The sequence below is a fragment of the Amphibalanus amphitrite genome, unplaced genomic scaffold, assembly GCF_019059575.1.
Source record: "Amphibalanus amphitrite isolate SeventyFive unplaced genomic scaffold, NRLGWU_Aamphi_draft 000007F_arrow, whole genome shotgun sequence".
In the NCBI taxonomy this organism is placed as follows: Eukaryota; Metazoa; Arthropoda; class Thecostraca; order Balanomorpha; family Balanidae; genus Amphibalanus; species Amphibalanus amphitrite.
In genome coordinates, this window is record NW_024881503.1 from 258321 (window position 1) to 275618 (window position 17298).

A 17298-nucleotide genomic window follows, 5' to 3' on the forward strand; every position below is an offset into this window, starting at 1 on the left:
CTAAATCTTATGACGATATAAAGTAAAAAACAAATGTATTTTTGCACCTCATACGGAAATGTTTGGTGGCTTGAAATAAGCGTTAACCTGTGCTCTCAGCTCACCGTGGAAACTACAAATTGTAGCTCTTCAAACTGCTTAGCCTATGTACATTTCTCAGAAAGAATGAACACTTTATTAGCTCCTTGTGCCGTGGAGCAGTGCTCTAAGTTCCGCACATACATTCGTTCAGCATTGTTTTAATTTCAACATATATCTCTCGGATAATAGCGCCACAAGCTTGTCGGACAGCCAGCATAAAAACATCAAGGTTTCTTAGTTGTCCCCGAATCATAACTACCCGGACCTTTAGGTAACTTATCCACAGCTTAGCCGCCTTACAACTTCTGAAAACGGAAAGTAATGTACCACATCGGTAACCATTTTGTTAAACTATGACCGTAAAAGAGACAACTTCGTGGTCGTCTTTTTGAAGATTTTTCAAAGTTGGCGAAGCGATAAGTCAGGGAAGAGTTACGGCGGACGAACAGCAAAGCCGAAACATTAATTACTGGCTCAGAGTTCTTCTTTTTCGACGCCCCGGCCTTCCCGTTACTTTTTCAATGGCAGATCCATGGCAGTTGCATCACGCTCTAATTTAAAATGTTTTCTTATATTTGCAAAAGTGTGTTCAAAACTTACGCCATTTTGCTTGATTTTACTAAATTAATCACCGTTTTTATAAATTTTCATCAAAATTAATTTTGTTATGCCTTGACTTTGTATAATCTAAATTAGAAATTTATTGTGATGTATTTATCGTATTTTTGTTCACATTTCTCTTGTTTGGCCATCGCAGTTCTTCTCGTTTCGTTGAATCAAGAATGTAGGGCTGACGTCGCTGAAGGTAAGCCTTGATAAATCGCGCAGTGTTTAATTAGTGCTTCTTTTTCTACACTTAACAGGTATTTCTTTTAGGAAATGGGAGTCGAATCTCTGCAGTTTTTACATACGGCCCTGTGACTTTAGGAAATTACGCTAAACGTTAGAAACGTTGGACAAATTGAACAATGTGAGTGCTCATTTGATCGTTGGCAGACTAAATTATTGTAAACATCCTACATATTATCATTGAATGGACGCTCAAGAGCGCTGAAAATTTTAAAATCACACACTGACTTTGAAAACCCCTCTCCCTTTGACAGAGACCGAGGCAGTGCGCGCCGCCGCCGCCAAGGAGCTGGTCGATCACACGCACCCGGACATCATCGACAGGCATGTGGTAGTCACAGATCAAGGAGTTGATGAAGCGGAAGCTGGACCGGGAGCCTGCAAACACTTTGGTGTGTTCTACAGGAACCGACAGCTGCTACACACGACCGTCACTTGTTTCAAGGTCGGTAATATTTAGGTGCGGATGAGAGAGATAAAGACGGGGGTCACGTTGCGTTACGTTACGTTACGTGTTAGGTTTGTGGGTTGTCGTGAATGCAGGGCGGTAGCTGCATTATTTAGCGTCGTTTTATAACGATGAGACTTGTGTTACATGCTGCTTTAACCCTATTAGTGGCAGGGGGGTTGTTTTTATCCACCCCTCAGGTTTTTCGGGAATATCTCCGAAACCGCTAAAGCTACGATGCTGAAATTTTCTGACTTTTCCTAAAACTAAATTGGGCACATTCCCTGAAAATTTCAAGTTCATAACTTTACCAGGGGCGGCTCCAGAGCACTGGGAATTGGGGGGTCCTATTCGTGAAGCGAGTCATTTGGGCGAAGATCACGATGCTGCACCAGTTTTACGAACAGTGAATGAAAGGTATTATGTGATAACATATACAGTTATTGTGCATCCTCTTTTGACACGTTTTTGCTATAATAGGCGGATCCAGGCGTCCAAAAAGGGGGGTTATGTTTAACCTCCCAACATAGGTGCCCTGACACCGCCTATGCATGACCAATACAATTGTAGTCGTTCTCTCATAAGAAAATTGTAACATAACAAGACCATTACCAGCCCTTTTTAGAAACAGTACCAACAAAAACCTTATTTATTATACTTTTTGTGTACCCCCAATCTCAATGATCTGCATCCGCCTATGATTTTTGAAAATGCATATTTTTAGGATCCATGTGAATTCCTGGTTCATTCTCTATCGATCGGCAAAAGTTGCGTTAAGATTGGTTCAGAAACCTGGCCGTGATAAACAGTCTAAAATGTATCTGAAATTTGCCCGTTTTTACCCCCCTCTACCCCCCCTATTGACATTTTTTAAGTTTAATTTTTTAGAAATGTAGATCACGTCGAGCGAAATCGAATGCCGTTTGAATTTTGAAAATCGGCCCGTTAGATCTCGAGATATCAAGGGGGGGTCGTAAACAGCCCCCCCCCCCCTGCCACTAATAGGGGGTAGCCAGGAGCCTGCCACTAATAGGGTTAATCGATTTCGCCGTTGCATGCTTGATGGATCCGTAATATAGCACGGACTACAAATGACAGTCACGGTAAATCTCTCGCTTTGAAGCAGCCTGGCGGTGTGAAATAAATTTATTATTACTATGTAACTATCAGACTTACCGTCCCTTACTCTCGGTAATGGGAGGCATGATCGCTTGGTGGCGCTAGGTTGAAACGTCAGGTGGTTATAGGTATAATTAATCGTCGCGTAATGCTAATTGATATGTTAGTTGAATAGCTTCACTGAACGGGATAGTTTCGCGGTATGTAAATTACGGTCACATCGTCGCCCGTTGGGCGAATGATTGCCAAACACTCAAATCAAGTATCAACCAGTCAGAGTCGAAACAATGCTGCAGTTTCGTTAAGTATTCTTTACTACTCATAAAAGCAAAAAAAAAGATTTTCTCTGGATGCGTACAATGGCAGTTCAAATATCAGTTACAATTTATGGTTTCGATTTCCGACAGTCTTACCTGCTTCCTACCTGTCTGTTGCACTCGGCCGTACGAAGTTTTCCAAAGTTGTCCTGCTGTCTGCAGATGAGAAACTTGCGGAACTGGGCTTCAATGAAAACACTCATGCAAACACAACTCTAGTGGACAAAACGATGATCGCTGTCACGCCATGCACTTCGCTTCATGACCTCCGACCTCGCAAAACGTAAAGCTAATGTAGGAATGATTGTTTGCTACTGCGCAGTAGGGGCGAGGCAATGGACGGTAATGGATAGCTGTAGTTTATTCTGGTGCACCGGGTTGGCAAGTGCGTCATCTATATGATGGACAGCCTTTAAATGCTACCTGCCCACATACGAGCATAATTGGCGGTAAAGTCTGAAACACTCGCATTGATAGCTTCCTGTCTGCGTTTCGATTGGGAATCGGTGATACGCTGAAACATTGCGATAAAATTATACATGCCTGATACCGCCATCTTCATTGGATCTTTGCCAGGTTCATTAACTAGCCCGAACAGCCCTGTATCCTTAGGCGTGACGGTGCTTTTCGATTAACTTACGACCTGTGCGCTGTGGTCACGTGTGTCGTGTGCCCACTGGTCATCATGCGGTGACCCTGGCGAGTCATTGGACTTTCTGCCCGTCACGTGATTTTACGGATGCGAATTTTAAATCTCCCTCTGCAAAGAGCTGACAGATATTAAAATGTTGCTGCTCGTCTTATGATAAGTTAGACCATTATAAGCGATGAACGATCCTTTATTTACATTGATCGAAAGCTTAAGTCCTTACATGTGCTCTTTCTTCCTATACCCTTCATTGGCACTATACGAACTCCCGTCTTCCCCGACCCTATCACTCGTTATCACATCTCACAAGCAAGAGTAGCATTCCACCCTGACCTCTACCCGCAGGTGCTGTGCTCCTCCGGCAAGCTGCGCTGGGTGGCCGACACCTCCTGTTGTCCTGCCGAATCTGGTCTCCACCCCGAGTCGACCCGACAGCCAACCTCCGACCCGTGCCAGCTGCGAGTCTGCGAGGCCGGCCAGTGGACTCTGGTGCCCGACTTTGAGCGTTGCTGCCAGCACGAGAAGGAGTGGTTCCCAGTGGGCTCTAGCCGACCGATGAGGGGCGGCCCGTGCACCTATCACCTCTGCCATGACGGTAGGTGGGAGGAGCACTATAACACCAGCTGCTGCTTTGATGAAGTCGGCTGGCACACCTCAGGAACCGTGCTGTTCACTGCTGACCCGTGCCGTACAAAAACGTGCCGGGACTCACACTGGACGGAGAGGGACACGTGCTGTAGTGAGCCAGCCACGGGGAGGAAGGTAGCCAGCGGCGACATCGTGCGCGTGGACGGCTGCACGTACCAGCTGTGCCACGAGTCCACGTGGCGTCGGCACGTGGCGTTCTCGTGCTGCCAGCGGCGCGGGTTTCAATACGAGGACGGCTCGCTGGTGAATCTCGGCTCGGCCTGTCGCCGGGACCGCTGCGTGGACGGCTCGTGGCACGTGGTGCGCCGTGAGCACGTGGCGCGCGGCCCGTGCGCCACGGGGTGGCACCGGCTCGGACACCGGTGTGTGGCGCGGATGGGAGAAGGCACGTGGCATGAGGGTGAAGAGAAGTGTGAGAAGCACGACGGTACTCTCCTTGCCGTGGCAAACAAGGCGGGATGGAATGACTTGCTCCATGTGAAAGAGAACATCACTGTCTGGTTGGGTAAGTGGTTATAAGTAACAGGCAACCATAAATGGAGGACTTATTTAATGCATTCGTTAGTGATACGGACGTATTTCATGCTTGCATGCCGTCGGATGCACCTGCTTTCAGTTCGAAATGCAATGCACCGTCGTAATTCTACGTGTTTTATTCAGTGTGTCTTGTTGAGTATTCACTGCGCCAGGTTATCATTCTGACCATCCATATACCTTTTGCCACATCAGCCTTTCAGTCCTAGCCACGAGCCAAGAAAGGACCTCATTCTCACGTGCACCCTCCCCCCTCCCCCTTCCGTTCGGCAGGTCTGAGGGGTCACGAGATCACCGAGGGTGTGACTGAGTGGCACTGGCAGGATGGTACCCCCCGCTCCGTACCCGTCCTGTGGGCTGCCGGGGAGCCTCAGACACTTCCCGGCCACGTCTGCGCCTACGTCCACCACGGCAGGGCCCACAGCGCCTCCTGCGACGAGCGCCATCTAGTCTTCTGCGAGCGGACGCACTGCGAGCATTAGAGGAACTGGTGGTTATGATAGCTGACGCCAGGTGTCACTGAGGTGCATGAAGGATCCGTCTGTGTTTGGACCGGAGCTTGTCGGAGATGTCATCTGGGTTGTCGTGACTTTCTTTTTAAGTGCACCTCAATAAATGTTTTCTGATCTAGAAAGCGGTGTAACTTGACCATTTACTTGAGGGCTTGAGCGTTGAGGCCAGTCTGTGTCGGTCAGTCCCGGACGTGGCACGAGTTGGAGTCAGAAGAGATTGCCTCTCACTGCCTCACTGGAACGCGGAATTCGGGGGAATGAAGTCACCCGTCCGTCGTTTCCGTCCTCAGGGTGTTCTGGTCGGTCCTTCTCCTGCACGCCGCAGCCCTCCTCCGGGCTGGACAGGCATCTTTATCTCATGCGGGCTGCTCCCTTGGAGCGGCACCGCTGCTCCCGACTCCGAGGGAGCACACCCGTAGCCGGATGCAGAGAGTAGGAGTACTTGGGGGCTGGTTGGCCTGTCCTTTGGGACGGGTTCAGCCCCGGTGACTCAGACTAGGGTGCCTGCCCAGACCAATGTCTCCGGCCTTCGCCTAATTCCTATCACCCCTCCGGCTCTGAAATGGTCCTGTCAGACCGAATGGGCCTAACCCAATAAAACAAACAAACAAGCAAACAAGGAGAAGGAAGTGTGTTGTGCGGGGCTCGAGTCCCCTTATTTGAAACCTAAGGAGTGTAGTAATTTTGATTGCTTGTGGCGTTCGGTAAGGGGCACATACTTTTACTTATACCTACCTATGAGTTGGAGTTCATTTTTAAACCGTGTCCGTATTAGCCCTTTAGGCATCTAACGCCGCTCATTCCTTGAAAACAGCATACACACGGTGGCTTCTTCCGTTTTTGTTAGCCAAGTACCGCGTGTTCGGTGTAACTTGGTTTGACTTTCAGGAGAACGACTTATAGCCAGTAAGACACGCCTTTTGGGGGCGTCGACGACAAGCGAGCGAGCGCAAGAGTGAGCCCTGCATGTGCGGAAATGTGAAGCGGTGCCCTCAAATGACTTGTGTGGGCTGCCAGGCCATTGCACAGTAACCACTCCACAGCGTATACCAAATATTTAATGAGCCCCCTATTTTTCGGAAATCGCTTCGCTTTGTTTGCTCCCCGTGCCAATTACACACCCTCTGTTCGCATAGAAATGTCGTTTGGAACCAACAAAATTGTTCCCACTAGAAGGGGGGGGGGGAAGACCGTGAGTGCCATTCAAGCACACATGAGCGCATTGCCGTGAAACCTCAGGTATTTTTTCTTTCATAAAACACGGAACCACCACTGTTCAAGATACAGTCCGTATTTTTTAAAGTATATTGGTGATAGGTTTGTGGGAAAGACCGAAAATTTCATGCGCTTGACGTAACGCATTTTTTAGATACTCGTATTAACGGGGAAAAAGATATAGGGGCGTGCCCCCCCCCCCCGCCAGTAGGCAGTAGGGTCAAATAAACATATAAAAACTAATTTTCGGATCGCTGGAAATAGTAGAAAACTTTCGTTTCCTAACAACTTTTGGTGTCATGCTTTGTTGATGAAATTAGTTACGTCCACAATCAGACGTTTTGGTTTCATTGACCGATGCCTCAGTCTGACGAACTGACCAGTATCAGGGCCTCGTCATACTCAAAGCTGCTTTTAAATAGCTGGCGAACAGAAACAGATAATGACCGTGTATCGTGCTGACTACAATCCCGTGCAGTATATGTATGTGTTTGTGTGTCTGCTTGTAAGCTGCTGTCGGAACTCAAAGCGATGTACTAAGCTGAAGCTTCTGTGGTCTGTTTGACTAAGGCGAGCCAAAAAAGGGCTGGACAGGCTTACTATGGTGAGCGGAGACGTGTAGCTTCGAGAAAACGTCACGTAACAGTTAAAAACGAAATCGGCTGTTGAGCTTCAGATCTTCAGATGGAAGCTCTTGCCTAAGTTGTCCATGATATGTAAAATAATTTATGTGAATATGTTTATTGTTTGTAATGTAAAACACTGATGAATCATTTCACATATTGCACTTGTCTCTTTTCTCTCACTTTACTGAGGTAATGATCATTGCAAATTGCAGGGGCGGAGCTTTCTATTCACTTGGTGGGGCGGCTGCCCCACCAACTTGCCACTTTTCCCCACCAATAAGAGTTTTGCCCCACCAACTTAAACCCGGATTTGCAGGACTTTACTGCTTAGCATACCAATATTTTTCGCATTGAGGAGCTTTGAAATGTCTGTGTAACGCAAAATATTATCTCTGTAATGAAAAGAATTGACTCATTGTTATATTTTATCTAACTTAACAATCGAACATTTTAGGTTTGACAACTTTTTGCCCCACCAGCTTTCCTGGAAAAGCTTGACCCATGGCAAACCCATGTCGAACTATGCACTATGAGTTACTATTGTAAGTGTTCGGCCCATATGCCTGAAGGACAATCGGGCCCAGCACTCAGCAGTATTGCGCCAATATCCTTACCAATCCTTCTGGCCTATCCTTACATCAATGCGACCCCATATGTCGCGCATGGCGCCCCGTTGCGCGGACCTGATGCATTGGCGAAAGTTGCTCCTACGTGCCCCGACGGTCAGTCACGCTTCATTGAGCTTAGTTTCTGGAGCTGCACGACCTGTCAGCAGCAGTGTGACGAAGCACAGTGGCCAGGTCAGGTCAGGTCACGTGCTGTGAGATCAAATGTCTGAAATCGAAGTGCACAAAAATGATGCCGTGGTAGGTGCTTATTCGTTACCAATGTCCGATAAGTATGATATGAATAAGTCAAAGTGCAGTGAATCATCCGCAGTAGTGGCTTGCTCTGTCGCTTCGGAAAATTTCATTGCAATATCTGTTGTCTTTAAATCGTCAATCCCTTCAATGACCCACGACCATGGCACACGGTCCCAGTCCGGGCCCTACGCGCCGCCTTCCCTCCCCTCCCTCCCCCTCTCCGCCCGCCATCAGCTGATTCTCCCCAGGCGAGCCCCCAGGTGACCCTCCTCCAATCAGCAGCCTCCGCGCCGACGCCAGAGACATCTAGCGGCCAGGCGGCGAACCTCTCCGCCGGCCAGCGTTCGGCAGTAAACGAGAAGTGCCCGGCGTGGTGGGATTGTGACTAGCCTTATGTGTGATACAGTGAGGTGATTTTGGAGAAGTGACGCAGGAATTCATGTGAGCTATAGTTGATTGGTCAGAGAGGGCGGCGAGCCATCGAAGCCGCGAATATGGCGACCATGGGACTCTCCAAAGGATTCATACTGGACAAATACTTCAACGAACTGCAAAAATTCTGGGACACGGAACGAAAACTTCAAGGTAAGTTGAGCCGATGTTCCCCTCCTTCGTCACCACAAGAACTATCACCAGTTTGAACACATAAGTCATCACATCGATAGTCTTTTTTGTATAGCCCGAATAGTGACACGGCGGCCGTCGCCCTTTTCCCCGTGACCCTGAGCGGGGCTCGTGGCCTCCCTCCCCGTTCCCCACGCCAGTAGCGCGGTGGGGGCTGGCTCACAGGTGTGGGGACGGCCGGCCGGACCCGGGGGCTCTACCGCCGGCCGGCCGGTCGGCCCGAACCGCGTGGTTAGACGATGGATGGGCATGGGGGTGGATGGGATGGACGGTAGACGGTGGACATTAGACAGTGGATGGACGGTGGACGGTGGACGGTGGACAGTGGATGGGCTGATGAATTCCTAGTGGACAGGGAATGAGGAATATTGGAGCATAAGAGATGCATTGAGGACGGCAGCCAGCGGATGTAAGAAGCATCGCTGATTGTATTATATGTATACAAAAATATCGCCGCAATCACAACCACAAACATTATGTGTTGAAGCTTTCTGTCAGATGCTGCGAAGTACAATCGACATTCGACCAATATAGGAACAGAGAAGCGTCTGTCACCGGACCTCTGCCATAGTGCGGCCTCCAAAAACCCGACCGTGCATCCGTCCATCCTACCGTCCATCCGTCTGTCTGTCCGTCTGTCTGCCTGTCCGTCTGTCCGTCTGTCCGTCTGTCCGTCTGTCCGTCTGTCTGTCTGTCCGTTCGTCCGTATGTCTGTCCGTCTGTCTGTCTGTCTGTCCGTCCGTCCGTCCGTCCGTCCGTCCGTCCGTCCGTCCGTTCGTCCTTTCGACCTGTCGGGCGGCGCTGGAGCCCGCTGCAGCTTCGCCCGCTCACCTCAGGCAGAGTGGAACGCAGGATGCTGAATCATCCTGGCTCTACCCTGCCCTGCTGGGCGGCTGCTGCCTGCTGAGCAGCCGAGAAGACGCTGCTGGATCGGTGCTGGATGGAAGTTTTGTGGTGGTTGGATTGGTGCTGGATGGTTGCTGAATGTATGCTGGATGGAAGTTGGTTGGTTCATGGATGCTTGGTCGATGTTTGATGAGTTATAAATGGTTACTGAATAGATATTGAATGGGTATTGCTCATTTGCTGGACAGAAGCTGAACAGGTGTGTGAACTGGCGGTGCATGTGATGGATGTGCTGAAATGATTCTGAATTGGTGCTGGATTGGTTCAGTATATGTGCCGAATGCTGCTAATTGGTCATTCGTCCGGCCACCTTGATATTGGGACAGCTGCTGGAGGTTTTGACGGCTTTGGGCTGCTAGATAAGAGGGCAATTTTCTGATGAGTTTGACAATCGGAAACAGTCGGCTTCCCTAACATCCGAACACTGTCTCGCTCCTACCCTGCCTTCTATACCTATTAGTCTGCCAAGTTACCTCCTGGGTGACTAGTGATCACCCCATCTCAATGCCCCCTTACTGCGCTGCTGGCCAGGCTGTGTCGCGCTGGCCAGGCACTGTGCTGCTAGTCAAGCTGAGCCGCGTTGGCCAGGCTCTGCCATGCTGGTCCGGCCGTTGGTCAGGTCAGGTGCTACTGCAGTTTCTCCCGGCTCTCTCGGCAGTCCCCGGAGGCCGTTACGGTACCGGTGCACTCTGCAGGTTATACTTACACCAAGAGAGGCGGCGCCGGCGGCCACCGGGCTCGCTCGTTACACGGACAGGTCAGCAGGGATGCCCGGTGGTAGCTGCGCATATTGTGAGTTATGTGCCCAGCCAGGGCGAGAGCCGTTAGGTGCGCAGGTCGTTAATCGACCCAGGCTGCATCTAGCGCCAGAGTAATGATTGCCAAAGTGGGCTGTGCGCCTTCGGCGGTATGAACGAAGTAAAACTACCGACCAGTAAAAAAGAAATGTTAGTTGCAAAGTTTTTTGACAAACATGAGAGCCCTTTTCATTACTTGTGCTGCTTCTGTCATCTCATTGAATTCTAGGCATAAGTTCTCTTTTGTGATTTGGCCACCGTAACACCCAACAGCATGAAATCCTACAATAATTGGCTTACGGGAGTTGAGCGCCTCTGTGGCCCGGCATTTCTTCTCAGGGTCTCATGGCTGGAAAACCCGGACACAGCTAAGCTGGACGTGCTCCTGACCATTACACAGAGCACGACTGTAAAGGGCAGCCCCGTTCTGCTGGTCATTTGCTGGCGGTGTGTTCCGCCGCCAACCGCAGTGGCGGAGTTACTGATTATTACAGAAATCCAGGCGGAGAACATACGACAGTGCGATGTTGGCATGTTGAAGCATGATCGACAGCAGAAGAGAGGCCAACGAGCTCATATAGGAAAAGTAGATCATTGGGCTATGAAAAATGTAGGTGGTGCAGTATATGCTCAGAATCATTCAAGTAAACACTCGTTGCCTGGCTTTGTATAAGCTGTCACACATGAATTTGCGATTCAAACGCAAGCATAGCAACTAATACCAAATCCTGCAGCACTGTGCATCACTGCATGACCAGGCGGTTTCGGGTCAGGTCAGGTCGGCCGAGTGTACATCAGCGTCTCTCTTAGCAGCGTCACTGCAGCTGGCAGTATGCCAGAGACCCGCCGTGTTTCTGATCGCTGGTTGGCTGCGCTGGAGCCGCTCAAAGCTGGTTCAACGAGCCCAGATGTCAGGTCATGTCCGGCTGGGCAGGGCCCAACGGCTGGGTTGGCAACCAGCTCCGAATTGTGTGGTTTCTCCGCTTCTGGCGAAAACAGTGTAACTCTTCTGAAAGCCTACATAGCAACCTGGCAGAGAAAGGGTCTTTCCGACGCTAAATGCTTCTGTGGTCTTTGTGCTAGCGCACGTAAGATAATAATTTTAAAACTTATGACCAAATAGTAGGTGGAAGTTTACTGTTTGGATATATGTAGTTGAATGGGAAATCCGAATCTGTGCTGGGCGCTTCAGCGTGTAACATAGCTTGCTATCAGTTTTCTATTTACCTACATCGTGCTGACAACAAAAGTGGGCAGTCAGTATAGATTTTAATGTCCCACTCGCAGCATCAGGGAGAATATCATTTGCTGATTGCTTAATCAAATCGCAATTTTATATCACCACTCATAGACCTACACAGAGGTCTATGCACCACTTCATGCTCTCCAGATGATTATCCACGATCTCGTAACGCTATGTATCTGTCGCAAATGTCGTCATGAAGCCCTTCATATATTCCTTAGGGATATGGTGATGCAGTCGACTCGAACAGTTCATGATGGATTTCGTGATGGATCATGGGCGTATGTCTCTGAGCTGGACTTAGGTTCGTTTCTGATACAGGAAACGTCAGCTCACCAATGCTGAAAGCGCTACACCGTTGACAGTTCTTCGAAATGGCTTAGCTGCACTCCAACATGGATAGATCATGACTTTACAAGAACAATGCGAGCTCAACTTTTGGAGCTTTGCTGGGAGTTACACATGTTTTATTCCACATCTTTCATGTCTGTTGCTAGTCAGTCTTTACAAGTCTGAGTGACTACTTTATGTCCATGAAACAGCAGCCCGAACTATCACAGCAATATAGATTAGCTGCTGTCGTTAGCATGCCGGCTAAAATCACCGTCGTGTTCCCGATAAGCTGCGAGTGCATGCATTGCTGCAACCGGCAGAGATTGCACAACAGACCGGTGTGACCGCATGCGTCTGCAGTCCTTGTCAGCACACAGTTGCAAAACAGTTGCTATCTCTGCACAGCGGCGATAGAAAAGCCGAGGGACAAAACACAGCGTTTCAAAGTCAGACCAGACTGCAAATGAACCATGGTTATAAAGCTCCTATCTATGCATGTAAGAATGTGATCGATGGTGCGTGGACCAGAATTTTTTTTTCTGTAGCTCTCATCAGAACCACGAGCTAGCGCAGCACCAAAGCCCGGTTTTTGTCAATTCATACCTGATCAGCACGTCTCCCGGGCTCGCCGTGCGCCTCATTTATGAGATATAACGGGAGACGTTATCACACAATCTTAATGACTCTCGTCGGCTACCTCTGGTCACTCGGAGCGAACTAACAGGCAGATGAGGTTAACTAGCGCGACGGCCTTTCTCGGCCTTCTTGCGAGTGGTTTTGTAGGTACGGATGCCTTTTTCGTAAGAATCTTGGTCATTTTTTGCTGATTACTAACTTCTTCAACTTATGCTGCCTTTTGATATTTATCTACAGTTTGCGGGCAGTCATCGCGTCAACTTTCGTAAAAAAATACCACCCCAATTTTCCGTTTTGCATTTATGCAGCCTTATCACGCAAAATAAAGTTTTATTTGCACTATTGGAAGCTGAGCGGACCAAACTTGTCCCATTTAGCGCTATCGACATGCCTCTCCGTTGTCTCCGCCACTGCTGTATGAGACAATTGTGACTTTTTTCTTTTATTGCTGGACTGATGACTTCCTGGACTGGACACGGTCACCCGCAGGCCTAGCTCTCACATATTACCGGAAACCTCCTTCCTTTCCTTTCTTACCGTATCTTCTCTCTCCCTTTCCCTCTCCCCCCTCTCTCTCTCTCTATCTCTCTCTCTCCCTCTGCCTTTCCCTCTCCCTCTATATCTCACCCCCTCTTCTCTCTCTTTCTCTCTCCCTCTCCCTCCCCCTTTCCCTCTCCCTCTCCCTCTCCCTCTCATTCTCCCTCTCCCTCTCATTCTCCCTCTCCCTCTCCCTCTCCCTCTCCCTCTCCCTCTCCCTCTCATTCTCCCTCTCCCTCTCCCTCTCACTCCCTCTCCCTCTCTCTCTCTCTTCCTTTTCTCTCTCTCTCTTTCTCTCTCTCTCGCTCTCTCTCTCTCTCTTTCTCTCTCTCTCTCTCTCTCTCTCTCTCTCTCTCTCTCTCTCTCTCTCTCTCTCTCTCTCTCTCTCTCTCTCTCTCTCTCTCTCTCTCTCTCTCTCACCATTTCTCTCCTCCCCTGTTCCTCGGCGGCCATCCAATGCCAGCGTCAGCTGTACGATCCGACAATAAATAGCGCTAACGAAACAATTGTAGACGGCTGGCGTAACTATCGGAGACGGCCTTCGAAGGTGCCCTGATTTCTCGGACCAGCCAGAGTCAGGCTCTTAAATCTTGTATAAATGTGGGATGAGTTTCATTTTGAGTTATCTTGTCGGCTTGACAATTATTGTTATTGTTCAATGGGTATCATGCTAGCTTAGACGACGCAGAGTTTTCTTTACGGTTTTACCGCTCTGTTTTACCCATCTCTAAAAGCCAGGTCACATGAAGTTTCCATTTTTTTTTTCTAACAACCATGCCGACCTGCAGAGCGTAGCTCTGACGTCACAGCCGTCAGATCTATGCAGGCTTCCCCCTCGTCTCTCCCTCGTTCGTAGCTGTGCCTTCCAATTATCCGCCATTATCGCTGGCGAGCACCCCAGACATGTCATGGGGACGTTCATCACCATGCAAAGCAGAGCCGCAGCGCACCCGCCCACACTATCTACATCTGCCGTGATATGGAAGCACCAATCTCTCCTTTATGTCGTGATATGGCAGCACAAATATGCTCCATTGGCGTGATATTGTAGCGCTAATATTGTGAGCTGTCGTGAAATAGCATCGGCTTAGGTGGCATACCGTGTTATTGTCGCACTTGTCTGTTATTTTCCCTTGATATGGCAGTAGCATTCTATCCGAGCTGCCGTTTGTCAGCTCTTACTTTTCAGTATCACGGCTTGGTGATAGCAACTTTTAGTGCCGTGTCTTTGCCGTATATTTTATTTTGGTCTCGTGATTTAGCGGCTGCCATATTAGGAGGCTGTGATATGGAAGTGATATGGAAGCACTAAGCAGTCTGACGGTCGTTAGTTAATCTCGTGAAGTGAGATCTCGTGACATTTACTATTTGCATCGGAGATATATCTGGAGGCACACGAGGCTTACATTCAATAGCAAGAACAAGATGACATGATATCGTTATATTATCTTTTTATGTCCCACTGCTGCACTATTTCAGCGACAGGAACTCCTGCTTGAGATCTTTCTGTGGAGCAGCCGTAATACTTCATCTCCGTGTTCGTTAAAACGATGCTCCGAACGGCAAAAATTTGATATGCAATTCCGTGACCTGTCAGCCTTTTTCTCCGCACACCACGATCAGACTTTATCCCACGCTAGCACGCTCGACAATTTCAATCCGTCGTGATCTGACAGCGTTCATCACGCTCTCTTCTCCATGCCTGACGGATCCCACACCCCACCGAACCCTTCCCCCGGGGGCTAACATGGCCGAGGCAGCCGGCGAAGAGGTCTACGCGTGACAGCGGCCAGTCCCAGTCTGACCCCCGCGACCTGGGCGAAAGGGAAACGTACCCCCGGGGCGGTATTGTTCGCAAAGGAACGTCAGATGGTGTAGGTGTGCTTCAGATGGTCATCGGTCATGTGAGAAGGTCGCCGGTGCCGAGTCTTGGCCATGGCGGATGTCAGGTGGGATGTATTGTGATTATAGCCCTCACGTCAGCTCACTGGGGATTTTTAGCGATGGTGGATGGCTCATGACATGCAGTTTTAAGTAGTTGGTGTTCAAATCGTGCCTGAAATGTTTGTTACAATGTGCTCAGAATAGCTCATACACCTTTTTGCACTCAAAATAGGCATCTTTCATTCAATTTCGGCGAATTGCATTCAATTTTAGCGATCTCTCATTTGCTTCGAATAGAGAGATCGCTAAAATTGAATGCAATTCGCCGAAATTGAATGAAAAGATGCCTATTTTGAGTGCAAAAAGGTGTAGTAAATTATAAGGTATTTTACTAGAAATTGGAATTACCTTTCAGACCTGCGATGTACCTTTTGCTGATTAAATCAAGCAAAATTTGTAACGATTTACTTGCCCTTTGGAGGCATCTAATGGCATAATGCCTAACTGACACCCAGCCCATAGTGTCGTCTCAGCCAGCAGAGCTGGTCGCCGGCTGTCGTTTGGTCCAGACTGTGCCGAACTCAGACCACCAGTCCCGTCCGTGACTAATCATTAGACCACTTCCACGTCCAGTGCTGCAAGCCCCCGCTCCTTCCCCCGCAGTTCGGCCCGCCCCTACGTCACGCAATATTGGAGTAGCCGCCAGGGCTCCATTCCGACTCTGGAGGCACGACGGCGGCCTGCGAAGTCTGTAATTAGTAAACGTGACTCCGCTGCGGGGCGGCTGGCTTCACTCAAGAAAGGTCACATACTTTATAACCGTGTGAACTATGCTTAGAGGGACGGGAGAGGTAGCATGCTAGGCTAGGGAGATAGCCGGGATTACGTCGTTGAAGGGGTGTTGTGATTAAATTATCGTGTGAACTATGCTTTGCGGAGGAAGACGGAATGCCGTGTGGTAAAGGTGAGTTTCTGCAACATTGAAGTTCGCGAGGAGTCTGCATTAATTCGCTGCTAAGCATGCGAAGAACTGCGTTATTCGAGAACTGCGTCATTCGCCGCTAGGCCTGCGGCCCGAACGTGGAGACTGCGACGCACGGCTTCACAATATCTGGAGACTGCAACGGCTCACAGAACAGTATCTGGGGACTGCATTTCCGAGTAGGTGCGTAACAGCGCTCGGGCTAGAGACTCATTGAGAAATTTGCAACCCACTTACAGTGCACGGATACGATTTGAATGACATCCGCCTCAGTTGGAATGTCGCATGAGATGAAACATGGGATTGGGAACTGAACTGTTTTCTTTTAATGTTACACATAGAAACGAAGGAAGTTTGTGCCAGCTTGCTATTGTAGCAATGATGGCCCAGTTGGGGTATCATTATGGTTGTTATTGGCTTGTGGATGATCAGTGCTAGGTGTTTTGATATCTTACAATCCAGCCTTGCAATTCAACCTATCCTCCATTCAGCGGCGCCAACATCATCCCTTTCTCTCAGACAACCTACCCACGATCCCAGCCACCAACGGTTTTCCCACGCGCCGGCGCGAGCCAAGTATCCGACCATCTGCTTCCGGAGTGACCACAGAAAAGGCACCGGCACGACGACAGTGTCCCCCAGTTGGGAACTCCGTGATACTGTGTCACGCATGGCAAGGGAGGCTTCGTGATTGGTGAATGGGGACACCGTGTGCTGTGTTGCGCTCGGTTGCAGTATTGAGGGAGGGATATATGTATGTAGATGAAGCCGTATGTATCTGCAGGACATTAGATGCCTCGCTTCCGTGGAAGAGGGACTGCTTGTAATAGCTCAGATTGTTCCCGCTGGCACGTTTTTCTGCACTTTAATTTGTTGTGATGGTATTGACACTTGTTGCATTCAAATTCTGAAATCCCCATCCATAGACCACTGCGTAGATGCATGCTGTATAACGGTCTAGGCTCCAGGCTCCATAACATGGAATATGAATCATTTTTTCCTCCGTTGTTCATCAAAGATGTTTTTTTATAAATTTAGCTCGAATGTTTGAATGGACGGATTGACAGAGCCGGAGTCCACGCTAAGCGAGCTTGTTGCGTAGACCCCGACCCCTACCGTCCGATCGCGCAATTCCGGGTAACGGGAGAATTTAGATGCCAAAGTTTAACGTGCCCTTCAAAGCCGGACACGGCCTGTCCCACTCAACTGACTTCAACTGGCTGCGGCTGCTCCCACCAATCGCAGACCATCCCCGTCAGGAGTCTCAAATATCGAGCGCCGGAGCGTCTCGAACCCGGGCTCTCACCACCGGGAGTCCGATGCTCTACCAACTGAGCTACGGGACAGGCTGTTGTAGTAGCTATTGATAAGCTTGACTGGGAAAGCGACAGATTAATAGTATTGTATTATTTTAAGCCGCTGGGTGTGCCATAAGCCTTGCATGTCTGCCCGACAGCTCCAATTAGCGACCGAAGGTGATCCCCAGTGCCGTGGG

General features: G+C 49.3%; 2 protein-coding genes across 2 annotated transcripts in view; both read left to right on the forward strand.

The window, feature by feature from the left end:
• Nucleotides 1–629: 629 nt before the first annotated feature.
• Nucleotides 630–5279, forward strand: LOC122378274. Its single transcript, XM_043359147.1, has 4 exons — nt 630–886; nt 1185–1375; nt 3809–4616; nt 4919–5279. The coding sequence occupies exons 1-4, from the start codon at nt 790–792 to the stop codon at nt 5125–5127; spliced, it is 1305 nt and encodes a 434-aa protein (XP_043215082.1). The 5' UTR covers nt 630–789; the 3' UTR covers nt 5128–5279.
• A 2918-nt stretch (nt 5280–8197) lies between these two features.
• Nucleotides 8198–17298, forward strand: part of LOC122378283 (unconventional myosin-IXb-like) — a 44896-nt gene continuing 35795 nt past the window's right edge. Inside the window, exon 1 of the mRNA XM_043359160.1 lies at nt 8198–8446. Coding sequence (XP_043215095.1) covers nt 8356–8446 — 91 coding nt within the window. The 5' untranslated portion in view covers nt 8198–8355. The remainder of the gene's footprint in view (nt 8447–17298) is intronic.

Excerpts from the sequence above, each read along its gene's own strand:
- LOC122378274 (XM_043359147.1), top strand. The coding sequence starts at position 790 with ATGTATTTATCGTATTTTTGTTCACATTTCTCTTGTTTGGCCATCGCA. Across the intron at positions 887-1,184 it reads TAGGGCTGACGTCGCTGAAG|AGACCGAGGCAGTGCGCGCC; the intron begins GTAAGCCTTGAT and ends TCCCTTTGACAG. Across the intron at positions 1,376-3,808 it reads CGACCGTCACTTGTTTCAAG|GTGCTGTGCTCCTCCGGCAA; the intron begins GTCGGTAATATT and ends CTCTACCCGCAG.